Source organism: Tupaia chinensis, unplaced genomic scaffold (assembly GCF_000334495.1).
Source record: "Tupaia chinensis unplaced genomic scaffold, TupChi_1.0 Scaffold000574_1, whole genome shotgun sequence".
In the NCBI taxonomy this organism is placed as follows: Eukaryota; Metazoa; Chordata; class Mammalia; order Scandentia; family Tupaiidae; genus Tupaia; species Tupaia belangeri.
Genome location: NW_006160088.1, coordinates 3,110,453 through 3,130,574, shown reverse-complemented (window position 1 = coordinate 3,130,574; position 20,122 = coordinate 3,110,453). Strand labels below are relative to the sequence as shown.

At 48.5% G+C, this 20,122-nt stretch overlaps 1 protein-coding gene across 2 annotated transcripts in view; it reads left to right on the top strand.

Moving 5' to 3' along the window:
- Positions 1–20,122, top strand: part of ARMC8 (armadillo repeat containing 8) — a 122,762-nt gene that overhangs the window by 91,929 nt on the left and 10,711 nt on the right. For both annotated transcript variants that reach the window (XM_014591443.2, XM_014591444.2), the window contains 3 exons: positions 2,841–2,990; positions 3,962–4,057; positions 14,365–14,460. In XM_014591443.2, the coding sequence (XP_014446929.1) occupies positions 2,841–2,990; positions 3,962–4,057; positions 14,365–14,460 (342 nt within the window). The remainder of the gene's footprint in view (positions 1–2,840; positions 2,991–3,961; positions 4,058–14,364; positions 14,461–20,122) is intronic.

Here is a 20,122-nt window from a genome sequence, read left to right as displayed (position 1 = left end):
GAGAAATCACCCCCCAGAGGGGATGGCCACGCCGCAATCCCTTCTCCTCCATTCTCCTCTCGGGATCTTGGGCACATATGCACACGCACCCGGCGTAAGTTTAAGCCACCGGGTCCGGAACTCAAACTGCGGCCGACTACGTGGGCGTCCAGCAAGCCATTACACTAACTGCTGGTCCCTCCTACATGGTTTTTTAAAAAATTTTTTAAAGATTTATTTAATTTTTAATTTATGCATTCATTTATTTTAATTTGACCAGAGAGACACACACAGAGAGAGGGAGAAAGTGAGAAAGCAAGCCACCAGGTCCAGAACTTGAACTGTGGTCAGCCATGTGGGAGTATTCCACGCCTTAACCACCATGCCACCTGCTGGTCCCCCTACATGGATTTTTTTTGTGGGGGAAGAGATTTTTGCTGTAGGGTGTGTGCGCTTGGCAGAAATACAGAGAGAGACAGGGAGACAGAAAGCAAGAAATCACCCCCCAGAAGGGATGGCCACGCTGCAATCCCTTTTCCTCCATTCTCCTCTCAGGATCTTGGGCACGCACGCATACACGCCCGGCATGAGTTTAAGCCACCGGGTCCAGGACTCGAACCATGGTCGACTACATGGGAGGCCAGCAACATAGCCATTATGCTAACTGCTGGTCCCTCCCCCCATGTGGACTCTTAAAAACATAATTACAGTGGTTAAAATTGAATTGCTGTATAAGTTAAGGATTTTATACTTGTTATTTCTAATTATCGTTTGAAGTTGTGTTGGTATATATCCGTCTCACAAGGGGGAAACTAGGACTCAGGGAGTGTAAATGAATTGTGAGGGCGAACACGTCCCAGCCAGTGAGGATAGAAATGGGTTCTGGACCTGCCCAGTCCGATGCTCTTCTTCCAATGTGCAGTGGCTGCGTTTCCACGTGAACTCTGGATACACGTGATCGGCGTCTGGAAAACGACCGAGTCCAGTTGTCTCAGAGTTATTTTCTCCTTAACGTAACTTTCAGCACGTTTCTTCTCGGCCTGCCCAGTGTTTATGAACTCATACATTACACGTATTTTCAGTTCACTTTCTACCTAGTCTCCCCTCAGCCTTCTCCTCAGGGGACATTCCCCGAGTTTCAGTCTCCAGTTTCTAGTTCCCTTCATACTTCAGCTGCAGGGGCTTCCTCTACTGTCATGGCTTTACCTTCCCTTAAAGGAAGAGGTCCTTTGAATGACTGAAATCTACATATCTATCCGTAACTGCTTCCTGTTTCCCAGCCTATCACTTAGCAGCTTGCAGAACTCTGACACGCCCAACTTTAATGTTGGAAATGGAACTTGTTGTCCTACTCCTCAGATCCAATTGCTGTCCTATTGTGTTACCAGCTATTACATTCTCTGTTCCCAAAATACAAAACACCGATCGTCTTTGGCCTAGGTCTCTCGACACTCAGTGAGTGCTTGGCTCTGCCGCGAGCCTTGCTTCATTAGGTAACTTGCTCTCATCCACGTCTTAGCTCATTGGTTAGAGTGAGTTCCTAAAGAATAATAACCACATATTATGAGAAATCTCTAGTTTACAGGGGAGGTCTGTATCAAAAGTTGATTTGTAGTTATTCCGAGTTCGCCGTGTTTGTTTCTTTAGACGAGTTACTATAGTTTCAGGTTGAGCTGAGCTAGTCCGCAGTAGGCGAGAGAAAGGAGCAGAGCTGTGGGCACGTAGGGCTGCTGGCAGCTCAGACACGTCCTGCCCACTGGAGAACTCCCGCATGCTGCGGCTCAGCCAGACCGACAGCTGGCATAGTTTTCACGCCGTAAAGGGAACTGCTTATTTTCATTCACAGTGAGTGAGTACTTTAATCATTCTCAAAATGCCATGGCATAGGAACCAGCCCTATGGCCGAGTGGTTGAAGGAGCTGGATCTCACGCACCTCACTGTGTAGTTCAAGTCCTGACCCCAGCAGCTTAAAAAAATGTGCTGGGGGACCAGCAGTTGGTGTAATGGCTGTTGTTGGACTCCCATGTAGTCGACTGCCGTTCGAGTCCCAGCCCTGGTGGCAGGTGTGCATGTGTGCCCAAGATCCTGAGAGGAGAAAGGAGGAGAAGGGGTTGTAGCATGGATAGCCCCCCGGGGGGTGATTTCTCACTTTCTGTCTCTTTGTCTCTCTCTCTCTGTCTTTCTGGCGAGCGCATGCGCCCTGTGGCAAAAACTTCTCCAAAAAAACGTGCTGGGTGGAGAAATGGAAGGGAGTGGACTGTGGCATGGTCGTGCTCTATCGGGAGGTCTTCTCTGTCTCTCCGTCTCTGTAGCGAGCGCACGCACCGTTTAACAAATCAGGGGAAAGTGTTTGGCACAGCTTCTCCAAAAAAACGTGCTGGGTGGAGAAATGGAAGGGAGTGGACTGTGGCATGGTCGTGCTCTATCGGAGGTCTTCTCTGTCTCTCCGTCTCTCTGTAGCGAGCGCACGCGCCGTTTAACAAATCAGGGGAAAGTGCTTGGCACAGTACAAGCGGTGCTGTTCGCTTAGTTTTTCAGGGACACAGAAGCAGCCCCTCCATTACCATAAAGACATCCTCAGAAGTAATGGATTTGTGTTTGAGAAACCTTTCAAATGCTCGTGCCATTCAGATTCCCGTGTCGGAAAGCAGTTGTTTCTCATATGGAAGCACGCCTAGGAGTGACAATTCTCTTCCTCTCAACAGACAGAAATACAGGTGGTGACAGGAGTCAGGAAAAGTGTGTGACTTGAGGGATTTTCTGCCATTCTGTTTGTACTTTGTTAAAGTTATCAGTTAGTGTTAATAATTCAGTAAAGTAAATGAAGACGTGATTCTTGCAACTTCTTTAATCCTTTCAGAATATGGCTTTTCAGGCTGAACAAAAAATAAAAGCAGATATTTTACGAAGCTTGAGTACTGAACAGCTATTCCGGTTATTATCAGATTCAGATTTGAATGTGCTGATGAAGACACTGGGACTTCTTAGAAACCTCCTCTCTACTCGGCCTGTAAGTAAACTCACCCAGGCTTCCAGACTGGCCAGCCCTGCCTGCCCAGGAAAATGTTGCTATTCCTCTCTACCCGACACCATCTGCCAGCAAGTGTGACTCAGACGTTGCCCCTTTCCAGGGAAGCGAGGGGTTGAGGGCTAAACCTGTCCCCTTCGGAGGTGTCGGGAGCTGCCAGGGCCCTGTGCCTTCCCCTCCTGCGCCCCGTCCGTCTCTCCTCGCGTACGCTGGACCTGTGCCTGCCCTGATTTGTCATCGTGCCTTACTCCTTCCTGGTTTGCTGACCACACGGGTGCTCTTGCCTGCCGAAACCCCCTACCTTCGGGGCCTCTGTTTTTTTCCCGGTTGAGTTCCCGTTGAGTTCTCCTCCATGCCATTCCAGAGGTCTCCCCCAGCCCACATTCACAGGCTTGACCTCTCCAGGTGTAAGTGCGCAGAACAGGGGGTGCAGGTCAGAGTAAGAGGCTGGCCTTGCGCGTGGAGTTGTTCTCTCACGTCCCATTGGCAACAGTGTCGGTGGCCTTCAGGTAGAAGAGGCATGGGTGGGCCCCTTCTCTGCTCCATTGTCTTTTGGATGGTCTTAACCCGCTGTGTCCCGAGATAGCATTTGAAAATCGACACTCCTCTCTCCAAGTCTCTGGATTCTTTCCTCCCCGTGCATTTTCTTGTGCTGCTTTTTTCTATAATATCTTTGGGTTGAAGAACCCCCCCCCAATAATTATAATCTATGTTCTGTCAGTCCAGCTCTATGCTTTCTTTACATTTAAGTGATTTATTTTAAAAAAGGATTTGGAGGCAAAATGCTGCTTTAAAATATAATCGACACTGTTCTTTGGCATCTCATTCTGCATGCTCTGGTATGCTGCTTCAAGCCGTTACGATTCACGTTACTTACTTTCAGAAGCCCTGCTCCTCCTCGGGTCTCTCTCTGTTTGACGTATAGTAATTGTGGGTTTCCCATTGTTCTGCAGCATATAGATAAAATAATGAGCACTCATGGAAAGCAGATTATGCAAGCCGTCACCCTCATTCTGGAAGGGGAGCATAACATTGAAGTCAAAGAACAGGTATGTGTTTGTTGTTCGTGGGGAACATTTTCTAAATGCGAGCACAAAGAAAGCTCCTCACTAGGAGTCTTCCGAAGCAGAAAGATCTGCAGGGAACAGAGTGCTGAAATGGAAGCGCTCTAGAGACAAGAGGAAAGGTCCCCACCACCCTAAGCTCTCTTCTGCTGTTCTTCCCGGGTAGCCCAGCTGCAGTGGCACAGCTGGTAGGGCGCCGTGTGCAGTCCTGGAGCACTCGGCAGTCCAGGTTCAGGGTACGGGTCAGCCTGGGCACAGCAGGTCTGTGCGCCTGTCTCCAGGCTGGCTGGAAGGCCACGGGGAGGACCGCGGTGTGCAGTGGCCCCGTCAAGCGTAGCTGTCTGTCCCTGTCTTTGTCTCTTGCAAAATGAATAAATAACTTTTAAAAATACATATTCTTCTTGGAGTAGAGGAGGACAGGGCCGCAGTCTGTGGTCATGCTCTCTGTGTCAACCCTGTACACACTGTCCACGTCTCTACAGAGCAGCCACATTGAACCAGCCAAGGGCGTTGCCTTCTCTAGGGCTGTCTTGCCCTCTACCACCATATCACCGCCTCCTCTGGGTCTGATTTCTCACTTTCCTTCTCTCTCTATGGCAAGCACACACATCCTATAGCAAATCTCTCTCTCTCTCTCTCAAAAAAAAGATGGATTTCTCTTGATGAATAAAAACGTAACACAGCAGAAGTATAATCTCAGGCCAGCAGGTGGCATGGCAGTTGAGGCACTGGACTCCCGCCCGGTTAACCACGGTTTAAGTCCTGGACCTAGCAGCTTGCATCCTCACTTTCCCTTTGTCTCTCTCTGTCTCTCTCTAGTCAAATTGAAAAATGATAATTACAAATAAAATTAAATAAATATTTTAAAAAGCATATTTCATAAACACCACTGAAATTAGTTGAAATGAGGTGAAGTGAGATTCATTACTGCAACATGAGGGGGAAATGTGGTGGCCAGAAGAGCCTGTCCTGCCTGGAGAGCATTCAGACAGATGGACCGGGCTGGGCAGTCCACTCACCTGGGAGACCTGCCCTGAACTGCAGAGCACAGCCAAGGCAGGAAGGCGTTATCAGTTAGTGTTAATAATTCAGTAAAGTAAATGAAGACGTGATTCTTGCAACTTCTTTAATCCTTTCAGAATATGGCTTTTCAGGCTGAACAAAAAATAAAAGCAGATATTTTACGAAGCTTGAGTACTGAACAGCTATTCCGGTTATTATCAGATTCAGATTTGAATGTGCTGATGAAGACACTGGGACTTCTTAGAAACCTCCTCTCTACTCGGCCTGTAAGTAAACTCACCCAGGCTTCCAGACTGGCCAGCCCTGCCTGCCCAGGAAAATGTTGCTATTCCTCTCTACCCGACACCATCTGCCAGCAAGTGTGACTCAGACGTTGCCCCTTTCCAGGGAAGCGAGGGGTTGAGGGCTAAACCTGTCCCCTTCGGAGGTGTCGGGAGCTGCCAGGGCCCTGTGCCTTCCCCTCCTGCGCCCCGTCCGTCTCTCCTCGCGTACGCTGGACCTGTGCCTGCCCTGATTTGTCATCGTGCCTTACTCCTTCCTGGTTTGCTGACCACACGGGTGCTCTTGCCTGCCGAAACCCCCTACCTTCGGGGCCTCTGTTTTTTTCCCGGTTGAGTTCCCGTTGAGTTCTCCTCCATGCCATTCCAGAGGTCTCCCCCAGCCCACATTCACAGGCTTGACCTCTCCAGGTGTAAGTGCGCAGAACAGGGGGTGCAGGTCAGAGTAAGAGGCTGGCCTTGCGCGTGGAGTTGTTCTCTCACGTCCCATGGGCAACAGTGTCGGTGGCCTTCAGGTAGAAGAGGCATGGGTGGGCCCCTTCTCTGCTCCATTGTCTTTTGGATGGTCTTAACCCGCTGTGTCCCGAGATAGCATTTGAAAATCGACACTCCTCTCTCCAAGTCTCTGGATTCTTTCCTCCCCGTGCATTTTCTTGTGCTGCTTTTTTCTATAATATCTTTGGGTTGAAGAACCCCCCCCCAATAATTATAATCTATGTTCTGTCAGTCCAGCTCTATGCTTTCTTTACATTTAAGTGATTTATTTTAAAAAAGGATTTGGAGGCAAAATGCTGCTTTAAAATATAATCGACACTGTTCTTTGGCATCTCATTCTGCATGCTCTGGTATGCTGCTTCAAGCCGTTACGATTCACGTTACTTACTTTCAGAAGCCCTGCTCCTCCTCGGGTCTCTCTCTGTTTGACGTATAGTAATTGTGGGTTTCCCATTGTTCTGCAGCATATAGATAAAATAATGAGCACTCATGGAAAGCAGATTATGCAAGCCGTCACCCTCATTCTGGAAGGGGAGCATAACATTGAAGTCAAAGAACAGGTATGTGTTTGTTGTTCGTGGGGAACATTTTCTAAATGCGAGCACAAAGAAAGCTCCTCACTAGGAGTCTTCCGAAGCAGAAAGATCTGCAGGGAACAGAGTGCTGAAATGGAAGCGCTCTAGAGACAAGAGGAAAGGTCCCCACCACCCTAAGCTCTCTTCTGCTGTTCTTCCCGGGTAGCCCAGCTGCAGTGGCACAGCTGGTAGGGCGCCGTGTGCAGTCCTGGAGCACTCGGCAGTCCAGGTTCAGGGTACGGGTCAGCCTGGGCACAGCAGGTCTGTGCGCCTGTCTCCAGGCTGGCTGGAAGGCCACGGGGAGGACCGCGGTGTGCAGTGGCCCCGTCAAGCGCAGCTGTCTGTCCCTGTCTTTGTCTCTTGCAAAATGAATAAATAACTTTTAAAAATACATATTCTTCTTGGAGTAGAGGAGGACAGGGCCGCAGTCTGTGGTCATGCTCTCTGTGTCAACCCTGTACACACTGTCCACGTCTCTACAGAGCAGCCACATTGAACCAGCCAAGGGCGTTGCCTTCTCTAGGGCTGTCTTGCCCTCTACCACCATATAGGGACTGTGGCATAGCCATCCCTCCTGGGATGGCAAGCACACACATCCTATAGCAAATCTCTCTCTCTCTCTCAAAAAAAAGATGGATTTCTCTTGATGAATAAAAACGTAACACAGCAGAAGTATAATCTCAGGCCAGCAGGTGGCATGGCAGTTGAGGCACTGGACTCCCGCCCGGTTAACCACGGTTTAAGTCCTGGACCTAGCAGCTTGCATCCTCACTTTCCCTTTGTCTCTCTCTGTCTCTCTCTAGTCAAATTGAAAAATGATAATTACAAATAAAATTAAATAAATATTTTAAAAAGCATATTTCATAAACACCACTGAAATTAGTTGAAATGAGGTGAAGTGAGATTCATTACTGCAACATGATGGGGAAATGTGGTGGCCAGAAGAGCCTGTCCTGCCTGGAGAGCATTCAGACAGATGGACCGGGCTGGGCAGTCCACTCACCTGGGAGACCTGCCCTGAACTGCAGAGCACAGCCAAGGCAGGAAGGCGAGGCAGGATTTGGGTGAAGGCAAGAGACCGGTAGGAATGTGTGCTGGAGGGTGCAGATGACACTATGCAGTCGGAGGTGGTGCAGTGTGAGCAAGTGTGGAGGGTTTTAGCTCACTCTCTGTCACTGACGATGCAATACCACCAACTGAGTGATGTATAAAAAACAGATGTTTATTTCACTCAGGGTTTGGAGGTCCAGTTCATGGGTGGCATTTGGTGAGGGTCTTCTTGTTGGTGGGGACTCTCTTCAGAGTCCCGAGGCAGCGCAGGGCATCGCCAGGTGACAGGACAAGAGCGAGCCTGTCGGTGACCTGCCTTGGTCCACCTCTCCTTGTAAACTCAGGTCTGCAGTCATGGGACCCCATCCTGATGACCTAACCTAATTCCAGTCACCTCCCAAAGGCTCCACCTTCAGTCTTATAGTTAGATGAAGTTTCTACCCTTACTTAGTACCATCACAACCAAATTTCAACACTTGAATTTGGGGATGATGCATTTACAGGGAGCTTAAACTGTGTGATTGTTAACTGGAAGCTTAGTGTTTCTCAGAGTTATGTGGTAAAGTTTTAAAGGGTTATTTATTTAATTTTATTTGTTATTATTAATGTTCAATTTGAGGACAGGGAGAGTGATAAAGCAAGCTGCCAGGTCCAAGACTCGAACCATGGCTGGCCATGTGGGAGTCCAGCACCTTAACCATCACGCCACCTGCTGGCTCGTCTGATCATTTTTTTTTATTGAGGTATAATTAACATAGTTGCATGGGTTAATACTCAGAGTATACAATGTGATAAGTTTTGGTATTTGTATACATCTATCAAACTATCAAAACAATCAAGGTAATATATGTATCTGTATAACCCTTAAATTGGGAACGTGTCAGATATGTCCGATCACTCCTGTTCAACATTTTATTATAATTCCTGCCAGTTACAATAAGGCCAATTAAATAGATAAGAGGCATACAGATTGTAAAGAAATAAAGTTATTCCCAGACATTATGAATATCTATATAGACAATGCCAAGGACACATAAAAAATGTGGAACTCAGGGGCCGGACAGTGGCACGGTAGTAAAATGTGGTGCTCTGTGAGGCTGACCCATGTGGGAGGGTTCTGGGTTCACAAGAGACCCATGGAGGGACCAGCAGTTAGCATAATGGCTATGTCGCTGTGCTCCCATGTAGTCGACCATGGTTCAAGTCCTGAACCCAGTGGCTTAAACTCACACCAGGTGCGTGTGCGTGCGTGCATGCCCAAGATCCTGAGAGGTGAATGGAGGAGAAGGGATTGTGGCGTGGCCATCCCCCCTGGGGGGTGATTTCTCACTTTCTGTCTCTCTGTCTCTCTGTCTCTCTGTCCCTCTGTCTTCCTGGCAAGTGCACATGCCCTATAGCAAAAACCTCTCAAAAAAAAAAAAAACAGACAACAACAAAATACGAGAGACCCATGGGTTCAGAGACCTCCCCAAGTACATGTGTGCCTGTGGTCCCAGATCTGTTGAGGTTGCTGTCTCTCTGTCTCTCTCACTCATGAAAGAAGTAAGTAAACCTAAAAAAAAAATCTAAATTTAAGAAATGATTTGGGGCCAGGAGGTAGTGTTGTGGTTGGGGCACTGGATTCCCTCATGGCTGACTGTCATTCAAGACCCAGCAGCCTAAAAATCATGCCAGGCACGTGTGTGTGCATGCCCGAAATCTGGAGAGGAGACTGGAGGAAGAGGGATTTTGTCTCTATCTCTAGTGAGCATGCACACCCTGTGGTGAAACCTTTAAAAAAAGGAAAGAAAAAGAAATGAGTTAAACAAAGTGACAAGATAGAAAAAATCGGTTGTATTTTTAATATACTAGCAGTGAACAGTTGGAAGTTAAAATATTAAAAGACAATGCCAAGGCCAGTAGGTGGCATGGTGGTTGAGGCACTGGACTCCTACATAGCCAACCATGGTTCAAGTCCCAAACCCCTAGCCTTGGAACTCATAGATAAGGCCGGAGGAGAAGGGATGGTGATGTGGCCACACACCCCCCCCTCAAGGGTGATTTCTCACTTTCTCTCTCGCTCTCTCTGTCTCTCTCTCTCTCTAGTGAGAACTTATGCCCTATAGCAAAAATCTCTAAGGAAAAAAAATAGTAAAATGATAGTACCATTTACAGTAGCTTAAAAAAAAAAGAAGGGGGACCAGCAGATGGTGTAATGGTTACATAGCCGCACTCCCTCGTAGTCGACCGTGGTTCAAGTCCTGGCCCCAACAGCTTCAAACTCAATCTGGGAACATGTACACGTGTGCCCAAGATCCTGAGAGGAGAATGGAAGAGAAGGGATTGTGGCGTGGCTGTCCCCCTGGGGTGATTTCTTACTTTCTGTCTCTCTGGCAAATACACACTCCCTATGGCAAAAATCCCTCAAAAAAAAAAAAAAAAGAAAGAAAGATAAAGGACATACTGACTGCAACCTCACAAGGAGCTGTGTAGTTAAAATGATAAAGTCCTAATAATATTAATGCAAAAAATAAAAACGGAGAGAAATGGAGCGATATCCCATCTTAAGATACCGATTCTCCCCAGACTGATTTATAGAGGTAACACGCCCTTACTGGAAACCCCAGTGTGCAGTAAATACAATATCTGACATCTCTGTCTTTAGATACAGGCTCTCAAACACAGGGACTAGAACAGCCAGGACGGTTCTGAAAGCCAGGCTCGCCCAGCAGGGTCCTCAGGCCACAGCCTAGTCCTCGGCTCGGCTGGCCTGGACCGTGGCGTGTGCAAACCTGGCGTGCTCGGGGGATCCTGGGACCTGAGCCCAGGACCTGTTCTCTGGGTCCAGCTGCCCTACCGCTATCCCGCCACTTGCCCTGAACGGTGGGGGCGGGGGGGTTGGATGCAAAGCTGGAGGAGGCATGATACCGGAGTTGCAGACGATGCGAGTATAGTAATTAAGGCGGTACGCTGTCAGCAGTAACATGTATTGATCAGTGGGACCGATTAGAGAGTCTAGAAGTAGACTCACACACATGAGGGTCTTCAAATAATTCTTGGGAAATGCAAATTAGGCAAAACTGGATTCCAATTTTTTGCATCAAAATAAACTTCTTTTAATTTCACATTTCCACTGACGTTTCGAAGTTCCCTAGTATATGGCTAGTTGATTATTGACGAAGTTAACAGAGAATCATCTTTCCCACAAATGATGCTATAACAATTTCCAACAAAGATTAACTCTGAACTGTACCTTACACCTTAGATCGAAACTCATAGGTGGGACCGGCACGTGGCATGGTGGTTAAGGTTCTGTACTCCCACATGGCCAGCCACGGTGCGTCCCAGACCCAGCGGCTTGAAAATCACATTGGTTGCGTATGAACGTGTGCCCCAAATCCCAAGAGAATGGAAGAGGGGACTGCAACATGGCCATCTCCTCTGGGGGGTGAGTTCTCACATTCCCTCTCTCTGTCTCTCTGGTGAGTGCACACACACAGAAACCTTAAAAAAAAAAAAAAAAACAACAGTTTCCTCACAGGGCACAGCATGGCAGAAAGCTCTGCTGTGCTGAGGCCGTTGGGAAGGTCGCAGGCCCCTGTCCCTCGGTCTCCCTCTGCACTCTGAGCTTTCACATGCGCCCTCGAACTGGCTGGCTGGGGCCGGGAGTGGCTCCCAGCACGGACACCCTGTTGCCGCTGATTTTCTTACTCTCTCTCATGGGAGAAATAAACAAACTGTATTTTAAAAGTTTACCTGACTGGGCTAGCCCACGGCCTGTTCGTTAAGATCCCAAATAGCCAACTGTGTGGTTCAAGTCCAGACCCAGGGGCTTGGGAAACACCCTGGGCACACGTGCGTGCATGCAGAGTCCCGAAGGGGCAAAGTGGAGGAAGGGATTGCCGTGTGCCCGTGCCCTGTGATGAGGGCTGCTTGGTCTCGTGCGCTCACTCACTCTCTCCCCCGTGAGTACGTTGCCTTCTGACAGATAAAAACATTCACTCATAGACCTTATGTAAAAGATGAAACTACATAGCTTTTCTTGCTCTGTGATTTTAAAGACCTTGAGTTGCTGCAGAGTGGATTTCTTGCTTTTTCTTTTCTTTTTTTTTTGAAGAGGTTTTTGCTATAGGGCGCATGCACTCGCCAGACAGACAGAGAGAGACAGAGACAGAAAGCGAGAAATCACCCCCCAGGGGGGATGATTGCAATCCCTTCTCCTCCATTCTCCTCGCGGGATCGTGGGCACGCATGTACACACGCCCGGTGTGAGTTTAAGCCACCAGGTCCGGGACGCGAACTGTGGTAGACTACATGGGGACTCCAGCGACATAGCCATTACGCTAACTGCTGGTCCCGCTTGCTTTTTCTTTTCTAAATTTCATTCTCATGTCCACCGTATCTCAGGGGTGTTCAAGGTACTTTTTTTTTTTTTGGAGAGATTTTTGCTATAGGGTATGTGCGCTCGCCAGACAGACAGAGACAGACGGAGAGACAGAAAGTGAGAAATCACCCCAAGGGGGGATGGCCATGCCACAATCCCTTCTCCTCCATTCTCCTCTTGGGATCTTGGGCACACACGCACACGTGCCCAGCGTGAGTTTAAGCCACCGGGTCCGGGACTCAAACCGAGATCGACTACATGGGAGTCCAGCAACATAGCCACTACGCTAACTGCTGGTCCCCAAGGTACTTTTTTAATTATGTGCAACCCAACATATTGATGTTTTGTATGGATCACAAGGGCAGCATCCCTTAATTCTTTCTGCTATGTGTCATAATTGTTATTTAAAGAAAAAAGTATATATTCCATGAAAATAGGACCTTTTTCTTTAGTTTAAATAAATTCCAAGATACCTGGACTTCTAAAACACCTTACTGTTTACCTGTTCTCTACTTAAACACTTTTTTTATAGCCCTCTGACTCAACGAAGTAAATAAAAGTATATTTTATCACTGTTAAAATACATAGATAAATATGGGACCAGCAGATGGCATAGTGGTTACGTTGCTGGACTCCCACATGGCTGACTGTGGTTTGAGTCCTGGACCCAGAGGCTTGAAACTCACGCCAGCCGTGTGTGTCTGCGTGCCCAAAATTTTGAGAGGAGAATAGAGGAGAAGGGATCGTGACATAACCATCCCCCCTGGGGTGTGATTTCTCGCTTTGTCTCGCTGTCTCTCCAGCAAGCACATGTGCCCTATAGCAAAAATCTCTCTTTAAAAAAAGATGAAATAAATAAAAACTTTGCCAGCCCTGTAGCACAGTGGTTAAGGATGCCAAATCCCACATCATCACCTGTGTTTCAAATCCCAGCCCAGGCAGTTTAAAAAGCATGCTACAAGGCCAGCCAGTGGTGTGGCAGTTAAGGCAACTGGATCTCATTAGCAGACTGCGCAGTTCAAGTCCCAGACTGGGTGGTTCAAAGGACATGGCAGGTGTGTGTGTGTGTGTCCAAAACCCTAAAAGAAATGGAGGCTCAGGGCTTGTGGCATGACCATCCCCCGTGGGGTGCTTTCTCACCCCTCTCCCCTCCTTCTCTCCACTGATCACATGTGCCCTCTGGAAAATGTTTAAGAAAAGAAAATAATCACGCCAGGGCTGTGTGTGTGTTCATCTCCACAACTTAGAGACCTGGAAGGACGAGAGATGGCCGCGTGACCACGCCCACCAGGGGGTGCGTTCTCTCTGGCAAGAGCTCCTGCCCTCTAGAGAAAAAAAAGGTGCTTAAAGATAAAACTGTAAAGCATTTACCAGAAATACGAGAAAATCTTTTGGCAAAGAGTTCTTTTTTGAAAAAATTAATTTATCTTTTAAATTTGACCAGAGAGGGACAGAGAGAGAGAAAGAAAGTAAGAAGGCAAGCCTCAAAGTCTAGGGCTTGAACTGCCGTCGGCCATGTGGGAGTCCAGCATCCTTGGCCACCACACCACCTGCCGGCCCCTAGAGTTCCTAGAGGAGACATTTAAAATGTCATCCAGAAAAGGTAGCTTAGTCTCCATTAAATGTAAAACTCACAGTCCGGGAAAGGTGCTGTTAGGAGGATGAAACAACAGGCATCTACTGGAGGGACGTCCCGTGAGCGAGGGAGCTGGCAAATAACCACCTCTGAAACATAAAGAACCCTCGGAACAGCACGAAAACAGACCGAATAAGGGGCTTAGCAAAAGATAGGAACGGACCCTCCATGTGGACCACCACCGCATGCGTGTCAGAACGGCTGGGTTTTTTTCTGCCAGTGTAGAACATCTAGTGAGAGTACAAACCGACGCGGCCACTTGGGAAACTCGCTTTGCAGTTTCTTGTAAGGTTAAACATACGCTCCGTTACACAGCCCTGCCGTCCCATCGGTAGGCATTTACTCACATCCGTGAGAACCTGTGTTCACACAAAAGCTGTAAGCGCATGTTTGGAACAGTTGGTAATCACAGAAAATCAAGAAACTAATGTCCGTCAGTTGAGGAATGAATACATAGGTGTATTGTAGCGTGGAGTGCACACACGTGCCCTCCATAGAAAAGGGAATTTGAGAGAGAGCGCGAGCGAGCATCTTTGAAGAAACATTGTGAGTTGGTCACAAGAATTTCACTGAGAAATGAAACTTTCAAGAAACATGTCATTACGTTTTCCTTCCGCTTTTGCGATAACGTGACCTGTACACGGCTGCCTTTGCCCACCTGTGGCTCCGCGCCCAGCAAGAGCCCTCCGTGTGTGGGCCCGTTTGTGCCTGAGTGTGGTTAGTGCCGATGGTAGTGATGGCAGGTGACAAGTCAGGCGCTGAGAATGGTGCCTCGGGGAAGTCGTGTGCCTTCAGGAGACGTTGCCCACGGTCCTGAGAGAGGCCAGCTGGAGACAAGAACGCCCCTGACTGCCGGCCCTTTGTCCTTCCAGACACTGTGCATCCTAGCCAACATAGCAGACGGGACGACAGCCAAGGAGCTGATCATGACCAACGACGACATCCTGCAGAAAATCAAGTATTACATGGTGAGCCCGCGTTCTGTCGCTGCAGCCTCGGGAGGCAGGGGAGGTGGCCCAGCAGGTTTGGCAGCGGGTGTTTTGTTGTTTTTAGAACATTTTTTCTTTTTCTTTCTTTTTTTTTTCTTTGCCATAGGGTGTGTGCACTCACCAGAGAGAGAGAGAGAGAGAGACAGTGAGAAATTACCCTCTATGGGGGGACGGCCACAATGCAGTCTCTTCTCCTCCATTCTCTTCTCAGGCTTTTGGGCACGCATTCACCTCACCTGATGTGATTTTCAAGCACCAGGTCTGAGACGCAAATCGCAGAGTCGGCCATGTGAGATCCAGTGCCTTAACCACCAACAGGTGGCCGGTACAGAGGTTCTTAACAGGAAGAAGAGGATAGCTGGATCTTACATGGCCAACCTCAAGGTTCGCATCTCGCACCCAGTGCCTCGAGACACATTCCGGATGCTTGTGCACGCATGCCCAGAACCTCACAGGAGGGACAGATGGAGAGTGGCCTGCCGCGTGGCCGTGTCCGATGGGGGTGCTTTCTTGCTTTCCCTCTGTCTCTCTCCGGCTCGCACACATGCTCTCTGGCAAAAATTTGTTTGAGAAGGCCGTGTTCTTTCCTGCCTCGTAACCTTCGCACTCGCTGGCTCCTCTGCCTGGAACCGTCCTCCCCACTCCTCCTCATTCAGATCTCAGCCGAACTGATACTTGCACTGAGCTCTACCCGTGGGGGTTATTCTTTGTCACCACTTTCTGTCCCTGCCCCCAGAGCACTGAGCTCAGTCACTGTGGTACACGTCTGTGTGTTTGTGTCTCTCCTACCAAAGCGTAAGCTCCAGGAGGGATACATAGCACCGTGTTCTGTGCCTGGCCTCAGTATAGGATGTTAGAACTTCAGAATGAAAACCTGGGGACCAGCAGTTAGCGTAATGGCTATGTCACTGAACTCCCATGTAGTCGACCACAATTCGAGTCCCAGACCCTGTGGCTTAAACTCACGCCGGGCGCGTGTGCGTGCGTGCCCAAGATCCCGAGAGAATGGAGGAGAAGGGATTGTGGCGTGACCATCCCCCCTGGGGGGTGATTTCTCACTTTCTATCTCTCTGTCTCTCTCTTTCTGGTGAGCGCACGCACCCTATTGCAAAAAAAAAAAAATCCTCTCAAAAAAAAGAAAAAAAAAATGAATGAAAACCTACTGCTACAAGAATTCCCGTATCTTCCTAATACCAGATCCACACAGTATCTCTGACCTTTCAGTTTCCTTCAACTTCCCGTACCATCAGGTGACCCGTTCCCGGCCGCTGTTGAAAGCCTCTTCCGCACATGCTGTCCCCCTCGCATCTAGACTCACTCTCCGCCTGTGTCATCTGAGCTGCCCCTCACTCAGCAAACTTCATGTCAGGGTCACCAGTGGCTTCCGTGAGCTGGATCCAGAGGACACTTTTCTTTTCCCAACGTAACCCGCTTACAGCAGACTTCCCCGTAGTCGGCTGTGCCCTCCGGAGATCTTTGCTCTTGGCTTCCATGGCCTCACACCTGCCTGCTTATCCCTGGACCCCCTTCTCTCCCACGTACGCCTTGAGGTCATGCTTCACAGCCCCGGTGGCCAGTACAGCCCTCCAGGGAGCTTCCCAGGACCCCTGCCGTGTCCTTTCCCTCCCGGGGTTCTGACTTGCTCAGTCCGAGGGCCGTCCTGGGCATGAGGGTTTTATGCAGTGCCCTGCTGTGTGGACGGGCCGATGAGAACCACCGTCCCTGTCCCTCCGCCCCAGTGACTTGTGTCATCTCTGTGCTGCTCACCTCGATACACACGCTCAGCCTACACCTCTCTTCCCAACTCTGGACTCACATCGTCCTGCTCAGCACGTCCATGTCGCTGTCTGGTGGCCTCTTGTAGTTCACATTTAGGCAGCTGGTGGCGTGGAGGTTAAGGTGGCCAGATCCCACGTGGCCAACTGCACAGTTTGAGTCCCAGACCCAGCAGCTTGAAAACTGCTCTGGGCACTTGTGTATGCATATGCCTAGATTCCCTAGAGGAGAAGGGATTGCAGTGTGGCCATCCCCTCTGAGGGGTGCTTTCTCACTTGCCCTCTCTTTCTCTGCCTCTGGTGAGTGCACATGCCCTATAGCAAAATGAATGAATGAGCGAATGAGCAAATGTAAACTCTAAAATAGCTCCACGGTCTCCTCTCATGGTCCTTCCTCCTCAGCGTAGTGGCTTTCCTCAAACCTACAAGCCTATCTTGATTTCTCCAGCTCTGTCCCCCGGTCCATCCAGTTTATCAGCACGCCTGTCAGGCCTCCCTCTAACACTGCTTTGAATCTGTTCACTCCTTGTCCCACACTGGTCCCACCCTAGTACAAGCCACGGCCTCTCAGACCTGACTGACTGTGACAACCGTCCCCAGACACTTCTGCACTGTCGCTCCAGTTCTGTCAGACCAGGTGACCTTCCAGGAACATAAATGAGCCCTTGCCCCTCACTGCTAAAATTCTCCAGAATGGAATCGAGCCCTTTCCCTGTCCTGCAAGGGCCCCACGCTGGGCCTCCCTGCCTCACTGAGCGACGGCACCTCCTTACCTCGGGCTGTGCAGGGACTGTCCCTGCTCGGAGCCCGGCCTCTCGCTCTCAGCGCACCTGGCACCTCCCTTGTCTTGACGTCTCTGTTTAGATGTTAGTGCCTTCAGAGAGATCCTTTCCATGCGCTCCACCTGAGTTCCCACCCTTCCGTCGTCCTCCGCTATCAGAACAACTTGTTTTTTAACAAAATACTTTTAAAACAAATTAAATTATATATTGTAAATGCTTATTTGTTTTAGTATATACCAATTTCTTTATTCATCCAGTAGTCATTGATGGCCTGAGGTCGAGAGCGGATCATAAGTTTTGTTCTGTTTTGTTTTAATGAAACCCAAACTGGACAGCTCTTTAAAAGTGTTGGCATGGGGACCAGCAGTTGGCGTAATGGCTGTGTTGTTGGACTCCCATGTAGTTGACTGCGGTTTGAGTCCCAGACCTGGTGGCTTAAACTCACACCAGGCGCATGTGTGTGCATGCCCAAGATCCGGAGAAGAGAATGGAGGAGAAGGGATTGTGGCGTGGCCATCCCCTCTGGGGGGTGATTTCTCACTTTCTGTTTCTCTGTCTCTCTCTGGTGAGTATACATTCCCTATAGCAAAAAAATCCTCTCCAAAAAAAAGTGTTGGCATGTAGCACCAACCCTGCAGCCTAGTGGTTAAGGAGCCAGATCCCATAAAGCCAACCACAGTACGAATCCTGGCCCTGGCAGCTTGAAAAACGTGCCAGGTACACATGCATGTATGCCCCAAATCCTGATAGGGCGGAGAGACGGGAGAATGCATCGCAGCATGACCTTGCCTCATGGGGCTGCTTCCTACCCTCTCCTCCTCTCAGTCTCTGGCCCTCTGACAATTAAAAAAAATTAATAAAAGTATTGGGGCCAGCAGGTGGCATGGTCATTAAGGAGCTGGACTCTCACATGACCGATTGTGGTTCCAGCCCCAGACCTGGCAGCTTACTTTCTCATTTTTTCTCTTCTCTCCCACTCTACTTGTCTCTCTGGCAAGCACACTTGCCCTGTAGCAAATTAAATAATAATAATAATAAATAAATAAAATTAAATCATTCTTTTTAAAAAAAGTATTTGAGGGTAGGAGAAAAAAAAGTACTAACCATAAAATTCTAATAGAAGAAAGCATGCCCGTCTTTGCATAGTTGGGGTTTATTCCTGTATGATGAGTTTGTCTTTAAGAAATTCTTTTTTTTTTTTTTTTGAGAGGTTTTTGCTATAGGGCGCATGCGCTCGCCAGACAGACAGAGAGAGACAGAGAGACAGAAAGCAAGAAATCACCCCCCAGGGGGAATGGTCACGCCACAATCCCTTCTCCTCCATTCTCCTCTCGGGATCCTGGGCACGCACACACACACACGCCTGGCGTGAGTTCTAAGCCACCAGGTCCGGGACACGAACCACGGTCAACTACGTAGGAATCCAGCGACATAGCCATTACGCTAACTGTTGGTTCCCTCTTTAAGAAATTCTTGAGCATATCGTGTTCTTGGTATTTCCTCAGATGTATATAAATTATTTGAGTACACTGGAAAATTGTAAGAATTTACCAATAGGAAAATCATCTGTAAAGATTGTGTTACTGGGACCACAGGTAGGAAGCGTGGCAGTTGGGCTGCTGGACCTCCTGCATAGCCAACTGTGGTTCGAGTCCCAGACCTGGCAGCTTGTTTTCCCACTTTCCCTTTCTGTCTGTCTCTGGTCAAATTAAAAAATGGTAATAACAAACAAAATTGAGTAATTCTTTTTTACAAAAAGATTATGTCACTATTGGGTCTTCTTTCATTTAGGAGAAAGCACGCTATGTGGGTAAATGATCCAGCTTCACCAGAAGTGATTGTACTTTCTATACATAAAGAAAAATAAATAGGCCAGCCCCATAACCTAGTGATTAAGAGCTGGATCCCACATGGTTGACAACAGTTCAAATCCTGGCCTTGGCAGCTTGAAAAACACACCGTGCACATGTGCACCCTTACCCAGAATTCTGCAGGGTGGAGAGACTGAGGAGGAAGGTTTGCAGCACGATCAGATTCCACTGGGGAGGGCTTCCTCACTCTCCCGTTCTCTATCTCACTCTGTCTCTCTCTCTCTGGTAAACAGAAAAAAATATGTGTATTAAAATTATGGAATGCTTTAACTTTAGTAGATCATTTGATAAATAGAGATTTGACCAAGGTTTGTTTGGGTTTTTGTTTGTTTGTTTTTTTGTTTGTTTGTTTGTTGTGGTGTGGCTTTTCCTATGGAAATAATTAATCCAGAAGCTGAATGTACAGATAGTGATTCTTTTAGTAGGTGCTATCATTTGTAAATGGTGTGTGGAAGTCCAGGTCTAGAACTCCCTGTCTGAGTCTCCACTTTCTTCCTTACAGGGATTAGCGTGTCATTTGAGTAAGATAGTCAGTGGCTCAGGAGATAAATAGCACATGTGCACCCTCCCAGGTTATCGGCCACTAGAGACTGAAAGCGTGGCCTGAACCCCAAGCACAGGACTGTCAGATGCCCGTGTTTCTGTGTACACTGACTGAATCGTAAATTGCACACTTATACTCTGACCCCAGAGGTGTTTTTGTCTGGCTAGCCAGATTATTTTCCCCTCTGTTCATGATAGAGCATGTGTGTGTGGGAGGTAGAGGTGAGGACACCTTCGGAGCTCAGTCTCCCTGCAGTCCTCTTCCTCCCAGCCTCCAGCTGCGGGGATTCTGAGGACACACACCCGGCATGTGTTCAGGCTGCCCAGGCCCGGGATGGGAGCCACGGCTGGCTTGTAGCTTTTCGCTCTGCCATCTGGTATACCACTGACCGTGCCGCAGAGGCTGGGCCAGGCAGCCGGTTATTACGATCAGAATTCGAGCATCTTTGGACAGGGCTTCCATACTTCCCTTTTTCAGATTCTTCAGGTTCCCCGTTGTCTTTAGCCCAACCCCTTCATTCTGATGTTCACTTTGTGACCCGTCAGGACATCCGAGTTTGAGGTCTCTGCTCCAAAGTATTAGGCTACTGGAATTGCCTATGAAGTATCTCAAAAAAAAAAAAAAAAAAAAAAAAAAAAAAAAAAAAAAAAAACGGTAAAAAAGGACCTT